The following is a 20,157-nucleotide window of genomic DNA, read 5'->3' as shown; positions in this document are numbered from 1 at the left end:
AGGAGCAGGGCATGGCGTCTCTCTCAGGCGTCTGCTCCAGAGAGGAGAGCTGTCGAGAGTGAGCTCACTTCCTCTTCCTCCCAGCGTCCTGTTCTGCCTACTCCCCCCACTTATCTTTCAACCAATAAAATGGGCCAAGGCAGTTCCTTTATTAGCCAATGACCTTCCTCCATCAATGCAGGCTGACTTTAACTGTCCTTCTGCCTCAAGCTCTTGAGTGCTGGGATTCCAGGCATGTCCTATGATTCTAGCCCCTCCCTTCACCCAGATACTTTCATAGAGCTTCTAGGGGTGTCTCTAACCCCTGCTTTCTCCATGCAGTGGTTACCATCTGTATTTAAATGTTCATTTGAGCTTTTTGGATTATTTGGCTTTGTCCTAGACTGTGGGTAAGCTGTTATATTTCTGGATAATTTAGCTATATTTTGAGTAGCAGGAGTTAAGCCATGCAGTTTGGGTGGGTGGAGGGCATCCCATGGCAGTGAAGGGTACTCTAAGGCAGCTCATTCTCTAAAGACAGCCTGAGATGTGATGACAGTGCAGGAACTCTATGGGTAGTGAGTAGATAAGAGAAACACTGATGTCATCCTAGACCTCACATCCTGTGTATTGGTAACATAGGACTCAAATGTCCTCTTGTTCCAGGAGTGGAGATGAATGCTTCAAAGCCGTTTTCACACATAGGTCTCTAACCAACCTTTGTACCTATCCCTGCATTTCACATTCCTTCCCCTACCCTCAAGGAGGGACTCTCATTTTGAGGAACTACACTAGGTCTGGATAGATACTGGATTGTAGACAGACTAGCACACCCCCAAGAAGAAAACCCAGCATGACTTATAGTAGGCCTTAGAGAGCCCTTGAAGAGAGAAAAGTCCCAGTATTTGCTTAACAAGTCACACACACCTCCTCTGGGCCTTCTGGGTAGTCTACCCTGATCTTAGTCCTGACAAACTCAAGTCTTCAGTCATTTTATCATCATCATCAATAAAAGCAGCACAAATTTATTCAGCACCTGTTAAGGTGCTTAAGATGGAAATAAACCATGAGCCATATAGTAAGGACCTAAGCCTGCATACACTGTATGCACGCTTGAAGATTATTGGATGCCTGTGTCTAATGTTCTGCAGGCCACGCAGTATATGTGATCCCATATTAAACATTATCTCATTTAACCCTTAAACTGTCTGCAAAGGCCAAGACTGTTGCAGCAGCTACTGTCCTGAGGAGGGTGCTGAGGCAGCATCGTACAGACCACAGAGCTGGTCACAAGCAGCACTGGGGTGAGCCCCCACGAACAGCTCAAGGTTTGACCCTTACCTGCCATGGCTCTCCAAGGAGGGGCTTTCCTGCCTTTCTGAACATCAGGATTTTTTTTTTAAAGATTTTCTTTTATTGGATTTTTTTTCTTGAAGGTATGAGTAAGACAAAGGAAAAATGTTTGTAGAGAAAATTACTTTCTCAATCCTAGCAGTTTCTGGAGTAATGGATTGTTTTTCCAGTGGGCGGGTGGGACAGTCGCCCACTGTTAGGAGAGGAGGGCAGGTACACAAGCTCTGCTCATGGAAACAGAGGCAATGCAGCGTGTCTCAGAAGACCTGCAGTACAGGAAAAGGGCAGGGTTTGTAAAACATGGATCTTAGAATTGTGCCTCTGTGTCTCACTGCTACTTGGGAATTAGGTAAAGAGATGGATTTAAGGCGTGTCGAAATATGTCAATGATGATTTTCATAAATTAGAGGAAGCAGAAGGTAAACTAATGTTTTATTCATCAAAATTAGTTATGGTACTGATTTCATTATCTTATTCTAGGATTATCTGGGCCCCCTGGTGCAGGAAAATCAACCTTCATAGAATATTTTGGGAAGATGCTGACCGAGAGAGGGCACAGACTGTCTGTGCTAGCCGTGGACCCATCTTCCTGCACCAGTGGTGGTGAGTATGGCTGATATTACAGGTTAGTGGGAATTGGCAGTTAGGGAACCTCTAATTTCCAGGTGAGTTTGACCTTATGAGAGGAACCATTCCTGTTCTACAGAGTGAGGTTGTGTTGACTATTCATGCCAACTCAGGAGGGATGGCTTTCTCTGTAAAAAAAGAAAAAAGGCCCCACCTCTGGAGACCTCTGACTGCTAGGCTCCACTCCTAGACTGTTCTGGTAGTAGCCAGGCCTGACCCCTTCCCAGCCTCAGGAACTTCAGTGGCTAGGCCCCAGTGGCCAGGCCCTGCCCTACAGAAAAATAGAATCCCACCAATCCTTGATTTTACCTCAAGATCCAGTCCCGGGCCACCCTGGAAAACTCCCCCGCTTTTGAAACTCTATATAAACCCTGTCTTCTGCTCAATTCTCTGCTGCAGATTCTTGCTGGAGCAAAGACCCACCCTCCTGTGAAGGCGTAAGTCATAAACAATGCCACACCAGTTTGGAATTATGATTAATAGGGTGGTATTTATTTAAAGGGGAAAAAACTTACAGATCACCGTCAGCCCTCTGCGCAACCAGGGAGTCTAGTCGCCAGCGGAGCAGGAAGTGAAGAGAGAGAGGAGAGGGAAGTGGCCGCTTTTTTAAAGGGAGAGAGACCACGCCCCAATGGGCTGGTATCTCAGCGGCGATAGGCTGGAGGAGTGGGAGGACCTCCCGTAACACCTCCCCCTTTTGTTTAAATAAGAGAGTTCTAAACCTACTATGAAATTATATACAATAAGTACAAATATCCTATTCTAACTAGCTTAGGTCTTGTATAGTAAATAACTTGGCCAAGTCATGAGAGAAAGTAACTACATTTATATAGTCTTCAACCCCATCGAAGATCTGAGAAGGGAAATAATGTTACCTGGGTAATTAGGAAGTTCAGTAAAACAACTTCCAAAACATGCAACAAATCACAGAGACAACTAGCTACCTAGGCAATCACCCAAAGTCACATTAGCAGCGTTGAAGCAACCAACTTTGGCTAAGGCCTAACATAACTGACATACCATTTTCAAAGGCAAGCAACTTTTCAAAACTATCTTACCCTGTCTTGGCAGGATATGACAGCCCTGTTTTATCCATTGATGCACGCTCTGTATCTTTGTCAGTGGTTGAGGTATGGGCATTTCTTTGCCCCAAGGCCAGTTCTGCCAAAAAGAAAGGCTCCAGGTGGAGTGTCTTTGGTGCTCAACATTCTCTCAGGAATAGAGCTGTGTTGCCAGGAGCAATTGTGTCTCACTACCACAAAATTCTGAGTTAGATTAAAGGCCATTTTCTAGAGCTCTTTGAAGAAGTTGAAGATTATCTATCTATACTGAGTATAATCTCTATATATCTAAAGAACCTGATTAGTCTAATTATAAATGACAAACTTAGATGACTATTAGTCTATATAATTCTCAATATCTATCTAACTTAAAGACTAAGACAATAAACGACTGTGAAACAAATGAGGACAATGACCTTCAAATATAAACAATGTACAAATAAACATTGCAGTAGGTAAATATATATCAATACACAAACATTATATAAGTATCTTAATCAGAGGTAGAAACATACATGCATACAATAGTCAATATAATTTAACTTTCTATCAATATACAAGAATCTATATATTTGTCTAAAAACAGTAACTCACAATTACAAATCTATTATCCCATCATCCCTCTTTTTTTTTTTTTCAAAATGATCCCTGAGATTATAAAATTCCTCCCACAACCCTCAATCGTATACTAATTATAATCAACCCCTAAATGATGTCCCTAAACCCAAGGGCAAACTTTACTGGGAGAGGGGACGTCGTCCTCTAGAATTACTTCCAGCTGTCATAAGGGCGACGTTCTTTCTGGGGGATCCTGTGAAAGTAAAATGATGGTTAAATTTCAAGATCAATGTCTTTTAAAATTGCAAATAGTCTCTGAGTATTTTGTGCAGGTCTGGCCAAAATGTTGTATAAGATGTGCACCATTTCAGCTAACCAAGTAGGAACTGTCTTGTGCAGCTGGTACCCAAAGCAGGTCTTGTAGTAGCGCTATCAGTATCATGACGTCATATCAACCAGGTGGAGTTGTTGTTATGGGGCCCCATCTTCTTCCTGGAAACTTCAAATGTCACTTCAGGAAAAACTCATTGTTCATTATGAAAAACTTAAACATTAATCATATAGACATATATAGACATATATATATTCAATGAAAGACATGATAGATATATTCAATGAAAAGTATGATAGATATGAAGAAAAGCAAAGATGTTTTCTAAACTCATATTTCTTTCTGTCCCACATCATGGCTCTTGACATGAGACAGAAACTCCAGAAACTCTGGGTTTTTCTCTTACTAACAGGCTTGGAATTGGAGAGAGACTGAGCCAGAGTCCAACTTCAAAACCAGCTTTATAAATTTAGAAATATGGTTTAATATTACTTACACAACCCATTCAGTTTTCTTGATATTTCCTATTGGGCAGGTATTTTTCCATCTGTCAGTATCCAAACATCCAGGGTCCCTTGAATTTCTCAAAGATGAGTGTTTTCCTGTGGAGATAAGAACAGAACCCTGCCCCCATTCTATATGTTTTTCTTACCACCTGTATGAATATCATCATTGTGGATGAGTTGTCATTTCTCCTTTCCAAGAGGTTTCTCCTCTTCAAATCGAAACTTTATTAATTTTGATGGTATCCACAATTTTTCTTCTCCTGTGGAAACAAGAGCAAAACCCCTTCCCCAACGTAGCACATCTCCTGGCTTCCACTGAGAGGTCAGCACATCTTTGAAACAAATCAGTTGATTTAGTTCAGCAGACTTTTCCATTATCCAATGTCTTTCTGCTGCTGTCGTTCCTTTCTCATTAGCGTTAAGAAAATTCAAGGTTAATAAAGCGTTATGTAATCTATTTCTGGGGGTATTTTCGGTCCCTTTCTGTTTGTTCAGCATATCCTTTATAGTACGATTTGATCTTTCTATAACTGCCTGACCTGTAGGATTATTTGGTATACCTGTCATGTGTTTTATATTATAATAATCAAAAAAGCGTTTCATTTTCTTAGATACATATGCTGGACCATTATCTGTCTTTATTTGTGCAGGTATACCCATGATGGCCATAACTTCCAATAAATGTGTGATTACTGAATCAGCCTTTTCTGAGCTCAGGGCGGTAGCCCATTGAAAACCTGAATATGTGTCTATGGTGTGGTGTACATATTTTAATTTACCAAATTCCATAAAGTGGAACACATCCATCTGCCAGATTTCATTTCTCTTAGTACCCTTTGGGTTACTCCCTGCAGGCAACGGTGTTTTATTATAGAAAGAACAAGTAGGACATCTCTTTATAATGTCCTTAGCTTGTTGCCAAGTAATGGAAAATTCTTTCTTTAGGCCTTTACTATTGACATGATGCTTCTTATGAAATTCTGAGGCCTGCAACACACTTCCAATCAATAATTGATCAATCTCAGCGTTGCCTTGGGCTAGAGGACCAGGCAGACCTGTATGGGACCGGATGTGTGTTATGTACATCGGACAAAGCCTGTTCCTGATTATGTCTTGTACCTGGATAAACAATGAAGTCAACTCTGTGTCATCTGGTATAAATTCAGCGGTTTCAATATGCAAGATAACTCTTTCTGCATATTGTGAATCTGTAACTATATTAAGAGGTTCTTTAAAATCCCTTAGCACCATAAGAATGGCATAAAATTCTGCCTTCTGGACAGAATTATAAGGGCTTTGTTCCACCTTACTCAATTCATCTGACTTGTAACCTGCTTTCCCTGATTTATTTGCATCAGTATAGAATGTACGGCCTCCAGTTATTGGAGCATCACGTACAATTCTAGGAAGAATCCAAGAAGTTCTTTTTATAAGGTTAAGTCTACCACTTTTGGGATAGTTGCTATTAATTTCTCTCAAAAAATTAGCACAAGCTCTTTGCCACAGTTCATTGTCTTCCCATAACTTTTTTATTTCTTCAGTAGTAAAAGGCACTATAATTTCTGCTGGGTCTATGCCTGCTAGTTGACGAAGTCTCAGCTTACCTTTTATAATTAATTCAGAGACTTTTTCCACATAAGTTTTTAATTTTTTACTTGGTTTATTAGGTATAAATATCCACTCTAAAATAATATCTTCCCTCTGCATTAGAATCCCTGTAGGAGAAATTCTGGAAGGCAATATGACTAGGATGCAGCTAAGATTTGGGTTCACCCTATCCACATGTGCCTCCTGTAATTTTTCCTCAATCATTGTCAGTTCCTTTTCTGCTTCAGCTGTCAGTTTTCTTGGACTATTCAAATCTTTATCACCATCTAAGGTTTTGTTTAAATGAACTATTAGATCAGGTCTTATCCCAACAGCTGGTCGTAGAATGGAAATGTCTCCTAACAATCTTTGGAAGTCATTAAGAGTCTTTAACCGGTCTCTCCTAATTTGTGCCTTTTGCGTTTTAATTTTCTCTAACCCTATTCTGTAACCTAGGTAATTAATAGAATTTCCTCTTTGAATCTTTTCAGGGGCAATTTGTAATCCCCACCTAGGCAAGACTTTCTTTACTTCTTCAAACATCCTTTCTAAAGTATCTTTATTTGAATCAGATAACAAGATGTCATCCATGTAATGATAAATTATGGACTTGGGGAATTGTTTACGAATTATTTCCAATGGCTTACTTACAAAATATTGGCACAATGTAGGACTATTGAGCATACCCTGTGGGAGGACAGTCCATTGATATCTCCTATTAGGCTGAGAATTATTATAAGTAGGCACTGTGAAGGCAAATTTTTCTCTATCCTTTTCTTGTAACGGTATAGTGAAAAAACAATCTTTCAAATCAATAACTATAAGAGGCCATCCTTTTGGTAACAGAGAAGGCAAAGGGATTCCAGATTGTAGTGGGCCCATAGGTTGAATTACTTTATTGACAGCTCTTAGATCTGTCACCAATCTCCATTTACCAGATTTCTTTTTTACAACAAACACAGGAGAATTCCAAGGGCTGGTTGATTCTTCAATGTGGTGAGCATCTAGTTGCTCCTGCACCAGCTGTTCCAATGCCTGTAGTTTATCTTCAGCTAGAGGCCACTGTTTGATCCATATTGGCTTCTCAGCCATTTTAAAGGTAGGGCTGTTGGTACCTCTAAAGGTTTGGTATTTGCTGTATGTTCTTGTACAGCCTGAATGGCTGGTGACCTTTTTCTATAATACCTCATCATATTCTTCCCAGAATTATGAGTTCCTGGAACTACAGGAATGTTAATCTGTGTATTCCATTGCTGTAGCAGGTCACGGCCCCATAAATTTATGGCAATATTGGCTATATATGGCCTTAGTCTTCCTATTTGCCCTTTGGGCCCTATGCATTCAACCCATCTTGTGCTTTGTTTTACACGAGATAGGGTTCCAATTTTTAGGAACTGAACATCTACCTCTTGAAGAGGCCAATTCGGATGCCAAGATTCTGGGGTAATGATACTTACATCCGCACCTGTGTCTAATAAGCCTTCAATAAAAGTGCCATTTATACAGACTCTTAGCTTTGGTCGTTGATCATTAATAGAAGTCTGCGAAAATATACGTTTACTCTGTCCTATTGGGTTTTTTGACTCATCCTCCACACGTATTTCTTCATTTCGACCAGTATTACTTTTTACAGCAGAAATTGGAGCTTTTAATTTTCTTGGTGAGGCACGTTCTCCACTGTGACTGGGAATGACTGGGCCACTGTTGGCTTGGGGGCCTGAGAGAGGCCCCTCAAGGAGTTTCCTGACGATATCGGGTTGCCTTGTTTGTCTGTTGTTGACCTGCATTCATTGGACCAATGTCGGCCTTTACCGCATCTTCTACATATACCTGAAGGCCTAGGTCTCCTATTTTTGTCATTCCCAGAGGAGATAATATTCCTAGAAATTCTGTGCCTGCAATCCCTTTTCAGATGTCCTAATTTACCACAATTAAAACACCTGGCAGTTTGATGTCTCCTCATTGCTGTGGAAATCGCTTCTCCTACCCAAGATTCATCGTTATAGGTAAACGTCTCAACATTCATCGTATGCTGAATCCATTCATCCATAGGTGCTGATCTAGACTTTAAAGGCCCAATTATCTTTTTGCATTCTATGTTTGCATTCTCAAAAGCTAGAGATTCAAGAAGTATTCATCTAGCTTCTGGGTCTGTTACCCCTATGTCCAGAGCCTTAATTAATCTTTGCAAAAAGTCAATAAAGGGTTCTCTCTGTCCCTGTCTAATTCTGGTATATGATTCAACCCTTTTTGCTGGATCTTGTATCCTATTCCAAGCATTTAAAGCTGCTTGGTGACATAGACACAGTACTTCATCATCATAAAGAGCTTGGACCTGTGGATCAGCATATTCTCCTGCACCAAGAATTTGATCTTGGGAAACCTCGACACCTTTTGCTCGTCCTTGCTGTTCCATATGTTTGGATTCTTCTCTGAAATAAATTCCAAACATCAAGGAAGGTCCATTATCTAAAACTGCAGACACTAACTGATGGAAGTCATGGGGGGTAGCTCTAGCATTAGAAGCCCAAGTCCTTATCATTTCTTTTACATATGCAGAGTGCAAGCCAAAATTAACAATAGCATGCTTAATTTCTTTCAGATCATTCATTGCTATTGGCGTCCATCTAGCTTCTCTGACTCCCTTTGAGCCTTTAGAAGTTGACGCTTTGTCAGAATTAAGTATAGGGTATGCCGCTAAAACCTTGGGTAAGCCAGTTCTAATAGCTGGTGTTGGCATTGTATCCTGTCCTTGTGCCTTATTACTCTGTTCACCAGCTCCAATCATTTCTTCAATCATTTCATGTCTTTTTATTATTGTCTTTATTATTGTCTCTTTTGAATCCTGAATCTCCTGACCTGCATGAGTTTCTAGTAAAGATTGTATGGTTCTTAGGAGTGCTATGATCTTCCTAAATGATAGAATATGCAAAAGAATACTGAAACCTAGTAACCAGTAAATTAAGTTATCCCCATAGTCATATAAACCTTGCATGATATAACCCATTGTATTGGTAAGCAGAACAGTAAAATTCGCGTTGGAAACGAAAACTGCCATATTACCTATTATCCAGCAGGTGGCGCTGTTGCCAAGTCGCGATGAAAACAGAGTCCTGTTTCAGAGTCCGCCTAGTATTTGTTAAAAACTGGAAAATGTAAGTTGCTCAACAAAGTAAATGTAATTAAATCAATTCCAGAGACGGAACCAGAAACCCAGAATCCAGGGGTAGAGAAGAGCAACCTGGAAGCCGCTTATGCCTCCACATGACAGAGTCACCCTGAGGGGTTGCAGCTTTCAGCAACCGCGTGCTCTGGTTCGCGCCACTTAAAAACTGTGCTTGCAAGGGAGATTTAAAAACGACTCAGAAAAGATCAAACCACGCGGGCAGACTACGCGGGCCTGTGGAGTTTAAATCCACGTGGGGAGGCCAAGGCCGCTGCTGCAAGGCACAGGCGGCGGCTGAGGAAGGGAGGGCTCCCGCCAAGCCGAACTCGTGGCCGGCAGCTGAGCGGGGAAAGGAGAGGTTCTAAAACCAAACGTTGGGTGCCAACTGAAGGCGTAGGTCAGCCTGGTGTACAGAGTGAGTTCCAGGACAGGCACCAAAGCTACAGAGAAACCTTGTCTCAAAACAAAAAAAAAAAACAAAACAAAAAGCCAACTGAAGGCGTAAGTCATAAACAATGCCACACCAGTTTGGAATTATGATTAATAGGGTGGTATTTATTTAAAGGGGAAAAAACTTACAGATCACCGTCAGCCCTCTGCACAACCAGGAAGGGAGTCTAGTCGCCGGTGGAGCAGGAAGTGAAGAGAAAGAGGAGAGGGAAGTGGCCGCTTTTTTAAAGGGAGAGAGACCACGCCCCCGTAGGCTGGTATCTCAGCGGCGATAGGCTGGAGGAGTGGGAGGACCTCCCGTAACACTCCTGGGTTTTTCTCTCCTCATAAAGCTCGTGTGTGAGGTTTGTTGTGCAGTGTGACTTTGTGGTATTCCTTGGCTCCCGACTGCCAGGATGTCTTTCCCATCTCAGCTCTAACACGGGTGGAAACTCTGGGAGTTGGTTAGGTAGTACTGAATTGTACACAGGAGGTCAGCTTGTGGGTATCTCAGTGGATACTAAAGTAGGGTTAGAGGGATACACATCTCAGCCCTTTGGTCATGCCTAGGGCCAGCCCCTTCTCATAGTCTGTTTTTCCAGTGGGCCTAACTTCTCAGTTTTATCTTCAAGGTGGTGTAGCATCTCTTCAGTAAAGATTGAGCTGGCGGGGGGGAGGGGCATACAATTGTTTATAGCTTGTCACCTGTCTGTTAGTGTCCAGTGAAACAGAAGGCGCTTGAAGGACCATGTAATGTGCTGCTGCACTCTGCAGGGCACGCTGCGCTGCACCGTGCTCAGCAGTTACTTGCTGATGTGAGGTCATGCAATCACTCAGCATTTAATTTGTAGCTCATCAGAAGTAAAATGAATATAAACTTAGCTCCCTAAGGCCCATTTAAAGAAAACATATAAAGTCTTTCCTATAAATACTCAGGAAACATTTTCCCCTTTCTCTCGTTGTGGGTTAAGCTGCTCAGATGACAGTTACTCACTTACTGGGTATGGGTGTACCTTCTGTAGGTGAGACAGCAGCACTGCAGGGACCATGCTTCAGGGTGTTCATGTCTTAGGGGGAGACAGGCAGCACAAGCAGTCACACTGTAGTGTGTGCTCTGAGGGATAAATCCTAGGTCCTCAGTGAAAGTGCTTGGTGTGTATGCTGTGGTATTCTGCAGGAAGTAATTTTTGAAAGACCTTAGGTTAGAGAAGTTGATAACAATTCTTACTATTTTTTTATTGAGAAATGTGACTCAGAGCATTCAAAGGATTTGGGTTTCACGTTCCAAGATTAAATAAATCCATGTCAATTTGTTGTCTAGTTTATTTATTGTTTAAGGACTTTGCAGTGAAAATATATGAACTGTGCTAGTGAAGGACTTTCATAAATAATCCCAACATCATTCAGCTAAGAAGGCTATTTCCTCTCTACCTTCATGGTCTAGTGTATTCGTTCCAGAAAGAGAAAACAATAGCTTGAAGTAGTAATTAATAGCAGAACTGATGTTATATCCTGTAATTAAAGCACATAGCTATGTGGCTGCTAACCTTCATTTTCTATGTATATGTGTGTGCAGGTATGTGTGGGAGGACAGCCTTGGGTGTTGCCCATCTTGTTTCCTTAGACAGAATGTCTCACTCTCTTGGAGCCTTCAAAGTAGGCTCTGTTGACTGGTCAGTAAGCTCTGGTAATCTACCGTGTCTGCTTCTCGGTGCTGGGATAACAAGCATGTGCCACCAGGCCTGATTTTCTTACAGAGTTCTAAGAGCCAGACTCATTTCCTCATGCAAGACAAGTACTCTACTGACTAAGCTGTGGCTCTTAACCTTGCTCAAACTGAAAGTGAAGGGTCCTGTTCTTAGGGTTTTAAAACTGTGTGCTATTAAAAAAAATACATGCAGGTAAATAGAATATTATAAATATGAATTCCTGGTCTATATAAATATAATTGGAAATAGCACTAAATTAGAGTGTAAGCAGCATTAGTCCCTTTGTCTGCCCTTGTGCTTAGACTTACAAATCTTCCTGTGAAGGCCTTGAGATCACCCCCTAGGGTCTACAGCAAACAGTTTGGAAGGTTCACTGGCAGGAACAGCTCTATGGAAGAGTAATTTCATAATGTTGCGTTCAGTGTGGTGGGGTCTATAGGGTAATATGATGTAGCTATGATAGATGTATGCTTCCACATGGATGATTTCAGGCGGAAAAGTACTTTAGGGAAAAGTTTATGTGGAGTAAATAAGGTAGTTGAGGTATATGGGAACCACGTGCTGTAGAGTCAGTACCTGTGAGAAGGTCCTGACATGGAGCAGTGAAGGGAAGGGGAATACCGTTAAGGAGCTTCTCAGTCTTTACTATCTTGTAAATATAAATATATAATCATATGGCAAAAAGAAATTTGTAGGCTGGAGAGATGGCTCAGTGGTGAAGAGCACGACTGCTCTTGCAGAGGACCTGAGTTCAATTCCCAGCACCACCTTGGTAGCTCCCAACCACACGTAACTAGTTCTGGGGGATATGAGGCCAGCACCTCCAGCCTCCAAGGGTACCTACACTCATGCACACATACACACACATAGATGTGCATACACATACACATAATTAAAAATGATAAAAATAAATATATTTTTAATAAAAAAGTAGAAAGAGGTAATAGTAGTTCCAGGGTCTTAATTCTTTCAGAATTTTCAAGTATTGATGTTTGCTCAAATATCTCAGTTCAAAAATATAATCGATCCCTTCTCTGGGTATTGAGTACCTACTACAACCATTTCGCTTAACATTCAGTGTCCAGCAGCTTTAGGATGAGGTTCACAGGCAAGGAACTTATGTCATAGCTGCAGCACATTTTTGATACCTTGGCACTGGTGACATTGGTGGCAATTGTTTGTTGGTGGTGGCAGTTCATTGTAAGTGGTGGCTGAGCCATAAATTGAGGTTTGCTTAGCAAAATCCCATCCTTTATCCAGGTGGTGCCAGTAGTATCCTGCCCCCATTTGTGATAAGTGAATGTTTCTAGATATGGCAGATTTCCTGTAGCTGTGAGACCCCAAGGTGGGTTGTAGGGATCTTTTCTCTCTCTTCACTGTGCTTTCCACTCACTGTCCAGCTGCAGGTAAGGGTAGACTGGGGTTAAGGTAGCGTCCATACGCGTTTGCACAGTATTTGCATAAGGCTGAGAAAATATCATTTGTGCACGTAAGAGGATGGGGAGTGGAGGCTGCTCTTGGTAATAAGAAAAGGAGAGGACCACTGAAGTTTTCATGTCTTCCAGGGTGCTAGAGATCACAGAGCAGTTACTATGTACTATTGAGATTTACACCAAAGGGCACATCATGAAAATGTTCTAGAAAGACTTGAAGAAAACAGGTCATCAGTGAGTTGAGATGGACAGGAAGATAAAAATAACACCCCAAACTGAAGTGGCCAGGGACAATAGAGCCAGGCCCCTGCTTTGACCACTTGTAAATCAGTGAAAGAGGATGCCCCTGTAGGACAGCAGCAAAGAGGCAGACACGTCAAAGTGGAGATGGCTCTTTAGAGACCACACTACTCAGCCAGAGGGGTGGCTTGGTCCTGGGAGACTGGCATTGGTCAAGGAAGGTAAGGAAGGATTGGTGCCTGGGGAGCTGGAGGGCTTATATGTGAACGTCTAGTCAGTTTGGAACGACCATGTTGGTTTTCAGGAATGATTGATTAGTTCCTCCACCGTGAGGATAGACAGTGAGGGGAGGAGAACTCAGTAACGGTGAAACATTGGGAAAAACTGTTGTAACTCAGGTCTGCTTGCAGTTTGCTGATTGGTGTAATTAGTCCTTCATGATTGTAAAATGTAGCTTTGTGTTTTAGGATCCCTCTTAGGTGATAAAACCCGGATGATTGAGCTATCAAGAGATATGAATGCGTACATCAGGCCATCTCCTACCAGTGGAACTTTAGGAGGTGTGACAAGGACCACAAATGAAGCTATTCTGTTATGTGAAGGAGGGGGATATGACATCATTCTTATTGAAACTGTAGGTGAGTGTGATATTTTATTTCATAAAAATGATGTATCATTATAATGAATACTATTTAAAGATGAATAACAACTGATTTCACTTAGTTCATTCAACAGATATGAAGTGGAATTAAATACAAGCTCTTGCCCCACAGGCAATATGAGTATATGGGCTGTGCTCCTCACCCACAAGAGCCTTCCATATAAAAGGTGACAGTGGCCTACATGTCCACATAGCTGATATGTAAATTGGCATGTTCTGTGTGCAGGGGCTAGTGAGTACTAGAACGGCCGGCCTTTGGAAGCAAATCACAGTACTACTTAAGCACACTTGATGTCCACAGTATTCAGCTGGGAACTTAGGATTCTGAGGCTGTTTCGTCCTTAGCACATAATTATATGCAGTGAAGACATTGAAAGGAAAGCTCCAACCCTTCACATTCTTGGAGAGAAATGATCTTTTGACACAACCCAGACCAGTGTTTGGAGGAATCAATGAAGACTTCTTAGAGGAGGGAAAGTGGGTGTTAATAGTTGGGGTAAAAGGCATTGGACAGACACAGAGAAGTATGGCTCATCCCGAGAAGTGCAGCTTTCTCAGGCCACTTACAACACTGAGGGCAAAGAGAGGAGCTCAAACAGTGACTAGGGCCAAGTTTTCTTTGTGTGCTCTGCCAAAGTGTTTTCTCTAAAGAGAATGGGAAGCCTGAACAAGGGACGTCCCATATGTGTTTGGAGGGATCCCTCAGCAGAATGAGAAATGGTTTAGGATGGACGTGGGAAACGGATCATGGTGCCAATCAAAGGAAGGAAATGCAGATTCTATTTCAAGTAAGCAGGGCTAGGAAGAGGAGACAGATCAAAAGTATTGGCAGTCAGTTGGCAGGACTTTATTGTTGAATGTAAGAGTGAAGAAGGAAGGAGGATTGGAGCAATAGAGAACAGCGTGCAGAAGTATGATTGGAAGGCAGAACAACATGAATTATCAGTACATTACCGGGACTTGCTTACTAGGTATCCAAGTGATTCTGTTTTAGGAAGACTGGGCAGTAAGGACAGACCTAACAGTTATTAATATGGCTCGTAGTTTAGTACTGTTATAAATTAGGTTTAGGTTAAATGAAGGAAATAGGGATAAAATGGAGACCAGCTGCCACATGGATTTGCTAGGATTCAGATCTACCTAGGTTCCAGATGGAAGAAGAAGGAATAGGAAACAGAAAGATGAACGTGAAGAGGAACCACCCGCTGACCAACCTTCAAAGATCTCATCTGGAAGCCCCTTTGCTTCCAGGTGACCTTTACCTGCCTGAAAGGGGACCTTGAGATATGGGCGGTGACCTGGTACACTGCCGCTCTGGGGGAGGGAAGGAGCTGACTAGATAGAGATACACAGAGAGAGTTTACAGTGTTCAGGCCGGGGTGTGGGTCAGAACGTGGACAGTGAGCATTGGTTAAGGCCGCTCAAAAATGTGCCTGTGGAGAGAAAGCCTACATAGTGAGTCACAGCCTAGTCTACGTAGACCCTGTCTCAAATAATATATAAGTAAATGAATAAGTTAAAAACCACCAGAATAAAAGTAAATTTGGTAATGATACAAAAGTATGGTGATGGTTGAGGAAGCTGTGGGATGTCTGTTCCTGTTTTGGTTTCGTGGAGGGGTGAGGGTTCAGGAAAGTGGTTGGGATGGAGGCCTCTTCAGCAGTGCTGCCCACATCAGAACTGCAGCGTGGGTGGTCCGGCTGAGACTGCCAGGGAGGAGCTGGGAAGTACTTCCCTTGTTTCCTCTGTGGTGTAGGACACAGTGAACACAAAAGAAGGAAACTGGCTGAATACATTTAGGAGATAACTTTGTTTTTAATGTGTGTAATAAGTTTTGCCTGCTTGTATGTCTGTGCCACCACATGTGTTCCTGGTGCCCACAGAGGCCACAAGAGGGTGTTCTTTGGAACTGGAGTTATGAGCCATTAGATGGCGATAAGAACCAAGTCAGGTCCTCTGGAAAATATCAAGTGCTTTTAACCACTGAGCTCTCTCCAGCCCTGTAGTGGGGCATGGCTTTTATGAGACCCTTCAGTGGTATGTGGCTGCAATTGAGAGGACTCTCCAAGCATGTTTAAAGAGGAGAGAATTGGGGGTTTGCAGAGTAGGAATAAGGACAAAAAGGCAAAAAGAGATGAAAATATTGGCAGACATGGTTTAAGATTAGAGTCACAGTGTTCAAGCCACTTACTGATGAAAGAGAAACCAAAAGAAAGCTTTAAGAGTAGGAGAGAATGGAAGTCTATAAGTCAGTGGTTCTCAATCTTCCTAATGCTGCGACCTTGGAATACAGTTACTCATTGTGGTGACCCCCCAACTTAAAATAATTTAGTTGCAATTTTATAACTAATTTTGGAATGTAAATATCTTTGTTTTCCAAATGGTCTTAGGAGGCTCTTTGTGAAAGGGTCATTTGATCGCTAAAGGGGCCACGACCCACAGGTTGAGAACATACATAAGGCCGTCATCTAAAACACTGGTCTAGTGAGAAAAGAAAGGGTGTGTTAGCAGATTAACCCAAATTCTTAGTAATAGCATTTGGAGGGGGACCTTTGAGAAGTAGTTAAGGCGGCAAGCATGAAGCCCTGTGATGGCATCTGTGATGTCACAAGAAGGGGCAGAGGCACCTGCATCAGCATGCTTGCTGTCTTCCCATGTGACGCTCTCTGAGTAGATGCCGACTCTGCCAGCCTACATAACTCTGAGCAAAGAAACTTCTCTTTATCAACTCTTGGGTGTTTAGTTATAGCAACAGGACTTTAAAGGGTTTATGTATGGCCATGAAGATGAGGAACTGAATGAAGTAAAGTGGAAATGAGCCAGTAACTTTGACGACAGAAATGTTATGGCTGAATATTTTAAATAAAGCTGTGATTTGAAATTCCAGGTGTGGGGCAGTCGGAGTTTGCTGTTGCTGATATGGTTGATATGTTTGTTTTATTGCTGCCACCAGCAGGAGGGGATGAACTGCAGGTAATGATTTGGTGCCCAGCCTCCTGGGCACATCTCTGAAAGTGCAGATGCGAAGCCCAGCCTTGTTGTAAATGCGGTTGAAGGTCGTGTAGGCAAAGACATTGTCCTGTTGGCTGAGCACATGAGCCACAGGCCCAGTCTCTGTCTGTGTGTGTAGTTTTTCTCAACTAATGTTAAACGGTGTGAGTTTGAGCTACTCACACAACTTAAAACTTTTCCCTGTACAGCATGGAAGTGACTGGAAAATGGAGGGCTTCAGTCCAAAGAGACCACAGCATCACGGCTATTTGTAGACCTCTTGACTCAAAAGTAATTTATGTGATATCATTGTGTAACTTGCATGCTGTCCAACAGTACAGCACTCTGCTTTGTCATCTGTCACTAGCCAGCTAGAATTAGTGCGGATTTCAGACATGGTCTTCCACAGTGTCCCCTCACTTCAGACATCAGCTATACCAGGTCACCTGTACCACTGGCCACAAAGCTAAAGGCTCCACTTCATCCCAGGTTCTATAATTCATTAGAATAACTCTCAAACTCAGGAGAGTTCTATAATCGTAACTCTATGCTAAAGGCTGTTCCAGTGAAGAAGGGTCACACAGGTGGTCTCTCTCTCTCTCTCTCTGGTGTGTGTGTGGTGGGAGGCACTGGGATACACCTACACATAGGTCTCTGTGTGCAAGGGGTGGGACTTTGTGTGGGTGGGAGGAGGCAGAGTCACACATGGTCACGTGGAAGGTTTTTTCTGGTGGGCTTAAATAGGGGGCTAAGGTGTTAGGTGATCAGCAGTCACCAGAGTGACCCCAACCTGGTGACTGTGGGGTTAATTGTCTCATGTTGACGAAGAGTAAGGATCTGAAGAAAGATGTAAACAAGTAAAAGCTGATTTTATCAAGGAAAAAGTGAAACCTCCGAAGTGGGTGGGGTGGTCCCAACAGGGAGCCCCTTGCTGTTGACTGGTCTTCTGTGGGGCTTGTAATGGGAATGGATAGAGCCTGAGGCACTCCTTACTGAGATTCATCATGAGCCAAACCAGTGAGAGGCCCCACGCTCTGGTGTGTCTGCTGGCTCAACTGGGGACAGTCATGCTCCTCTCACCTGTCTAGGCAGTGGCCACGTGTCATGGTCACCCTTGTTTAATCTCTCAACTTGCCTTATTTATTGTGTAGGACGCTAGTCAAATAACTTCCCCTCCTTGTCCTCGGGCTGCATGGTTAGCTTATAATTTACTGTAGGTTCTCACCCTTACTTCCTGCAGTGACCTGGGGGCTAACTTTGTCTCAGTGAGATGATGTGAGCTACATCCTGCCACTCCATCAAGTTTTGTCTTGATCGTCTCTTTACTCGAAGTCTGTATATATTTCACCAAGTTCGTCTCTAAGTTTGGAAGGGACATTACAGATGACTTCAGTAATTCCAGGAGCTGCTGCATTTAGGTAGTTTTGTCAGATAATTGTTAACCTGGCACATGGATCTTATGAAGATACAGAAAGAAGGACAGTAGAGTGCGTGACTTTGAAATCATGACATGTCCTGGTTGTCCTTTTTCATTCTAGTTGAGAGTAACTGGAAGGTTTCTGATTAATATGGTTCTTCTGTTTTATTTAGGGCATCAAAAGGGGTATAATTGAGATGGCAGATCTGGTAGTTATAACTAAGTCTGATGGAGACTTGGTTGTGCCAGCCCGCAGAATCCAAGCAGAGTACGTGAGTGCACTGAAGTTGCTCCGCAGGCGCTCAGGAGTCTGGAGACCAAAGGTTTGCTGTGTTCCTCTCCGTTTCTCACTGAGTGGACTGTGCACATTAGGACAGAGGATATAGGTCTCAGACTGGACATATAATCAGTCTTTTCTGGAATGTAAAGACTGCACTTTGAAAACTATGACAGAGCCAGAGTTTATAGCTGATCTTAAATGTAATCTTTCAACCACAGGATGTCAAAAACTAGAGTGAGGTAAGAGATGAGACTGCTCATTACTCGGTGTAAACCATTGGGAGTGATAACTGCCCTTAAGATTATAGAGCACTCCATGGTTAGATTAGCTGTGCCAGAGCAAAGGCTTGTGATACGATGCTTCCGTTCCCATTATTGTCCATACGTTGAGAAAATGAAGAGCAATACTGTAGGAAGCAGAGCAGTCGCGTCCTGTTAGTAAAGGGTAAACCGTGATCATCGTGAGAGCAGCAGGCCTTTCTTACTGCTGGCTTCTCTGGGCACCTCTGGGGCGGTGCCGTCTTGTCCATAGAGGTGCTGGGTACTCCGCCTTGCACTGACTGACGTGGGAATGGGGCCCTTCCTCAGCTTGCCTTCATGTCTGGCACTCAGACCTCGGGAAGCCCTTCCTACCAGTATCTCTGCTCACCCTGTGACGCTCACAGGTCCTCTAGGATTCCCCTGACCATCTATCTATCCGAGCCATCCTAGTTAAAATACATCTGCCTTAAACCGACATCTTATTTCTGCTGTGCTGTTTATTAATCTGAGGCACGTGCCGCAGTGTATGCTAGCATGTTTCCGTAAACTGTAAGGAAGGACAGCTCTCAGACTTCCCATGAACTAACAGTTCTGCTCCTGCCTTCCCAATAGGTAATTCGCATTTCTGCCAGAAGTGGAGAGGGCATCAGTGAGATGTGGGATGCAATGAGAGAATTTCAGCAGGTAATGCTGGCCAGCGGGGAGCTCACCACCAAGAGACAGAAGCAGCAGAAAGTTTGGATGTGGAATCTCATTCAGGAAAACATCTTAGAACATTTCAAGACCCAACCGGGCATCCGGGAACAGATTCCTCTAATGGAGAGAAAGGTTCTCAGCGGGGCCCTCTCCCCAGGACTAGCAGCAGACTTATTGTTGAAAGCTTTTAAAAGCAAACCCTAATAAACTTACCCTATACAATCATTTTATAGCGTTTCTTTGAGTACTTAACATCCAAATGTCACCCGTGTCTTTATACTGTGATCCGTCTGTCACCCAGCTGACTTGTGTGATGTGGCTGGTGCAGTTAACATGGCAGTAACTGTGAGCCTGCTGTGTGGACTGGTCCCACTCCCCCTTTTCGTATGCCCTGGCATGCTGGCCAGCACAGTATGTGGTGGTATGGTGTTATGCTCTTTGGACTCTTTTGAGGGGGGAGGTCCGCTACCCAACTCCCAAATGAATCACACATGGAACCTTATTCTTAATTATAAATGTCTGGCCTTAGCTTGGCTTGTTTCTTGCCTGCTTTTCTTGACTTATCCCCTCTACCTTTTGGCCTCTGTGTTTTTTCCGATCTCTTCTTTAAACCTTACTCTGTTCTACACGCTCCAGCTGTGTAGCTGGGTGCTGGCCCCTGATGCCCTCCTTCTCGGGCTACTTCTCTGAACCCTTTTTCTTCCAGTTTTTTCCTTCTGTCCATTCTCTTTGCCTGCCAGCCCTGTCTATTCTTGCTCCTGCGTCACTATTAGACCATCAGGTATTCGAGGCAGGCAAGGTATCACAGCTTCACAGAGTTAACCAAATGCAACAAAAACAAAAGTAACATACCTCAAAATAATATTCCCAACA

At 42.9% G+C, this 20,157-nt stretch overlaps 1 protein-coding gene across 4 annotated transcripts in view; it reads left to right on the top strand.

Annotated features, from left to right (window-relative positions):
* Mmaa (metabolism of cobalamin associated A) overlaps positions 1–19,509 on the top strand; it is a 35,408-nt gene extending 15,899 nt beyond the window's left edge. For 2 of the 4 annotated variants that reach the window (XM_041663177.1, XM_041663180.1), the window contains 5 exons: positions 1,813–1,935; positions 13,447–13,617; positions 16,528–16,613; positions 18,222–18,371; positions 19,201–19,509. In XM_041663177.1, the coding sequence (XP_041519111.1) occupies positions 1,813–1,935; positions 13,447–13,617; positions 16,528–16,613; positions 18,222–18,371; positions 19,201–19,488 (818 nt within the window). In that variant the 3' untranslated portion in view covers positions 19,489–19,509. The remainder of the gene's footprint in view (positions 1–1,812; positions 1,936–13,446; positions 13,618–16,527; positions 16,614–18,221; positions 18,372–19,200) is intronic. The other 2 variants (XM_041663179.1, XM_041663178.1) reach the window with 2 other exon arrangements.
* Positions 19,510–20,157: the final 648 nt, after the last annotated feature.

Source organism: Microtus oregoni, unplaced genomic scaffold, assembly GCF_018167655.1.
Source record: "Microtus oregoni isolate MIOR12 unplaced genomic scaffold, Mior012 000014F_ref0000157, whole genome shotgun sequence".
NCBI lineage: Eukaryota > Metazoa > Chordata > Mammalia > Rodentia > Cricetidae > Microtus > Microtus oregoni.
Note: the sequence above shows the minus strand (reverse complement) of the source record. Positions and strands in the feature narration are given on the sequence as shown.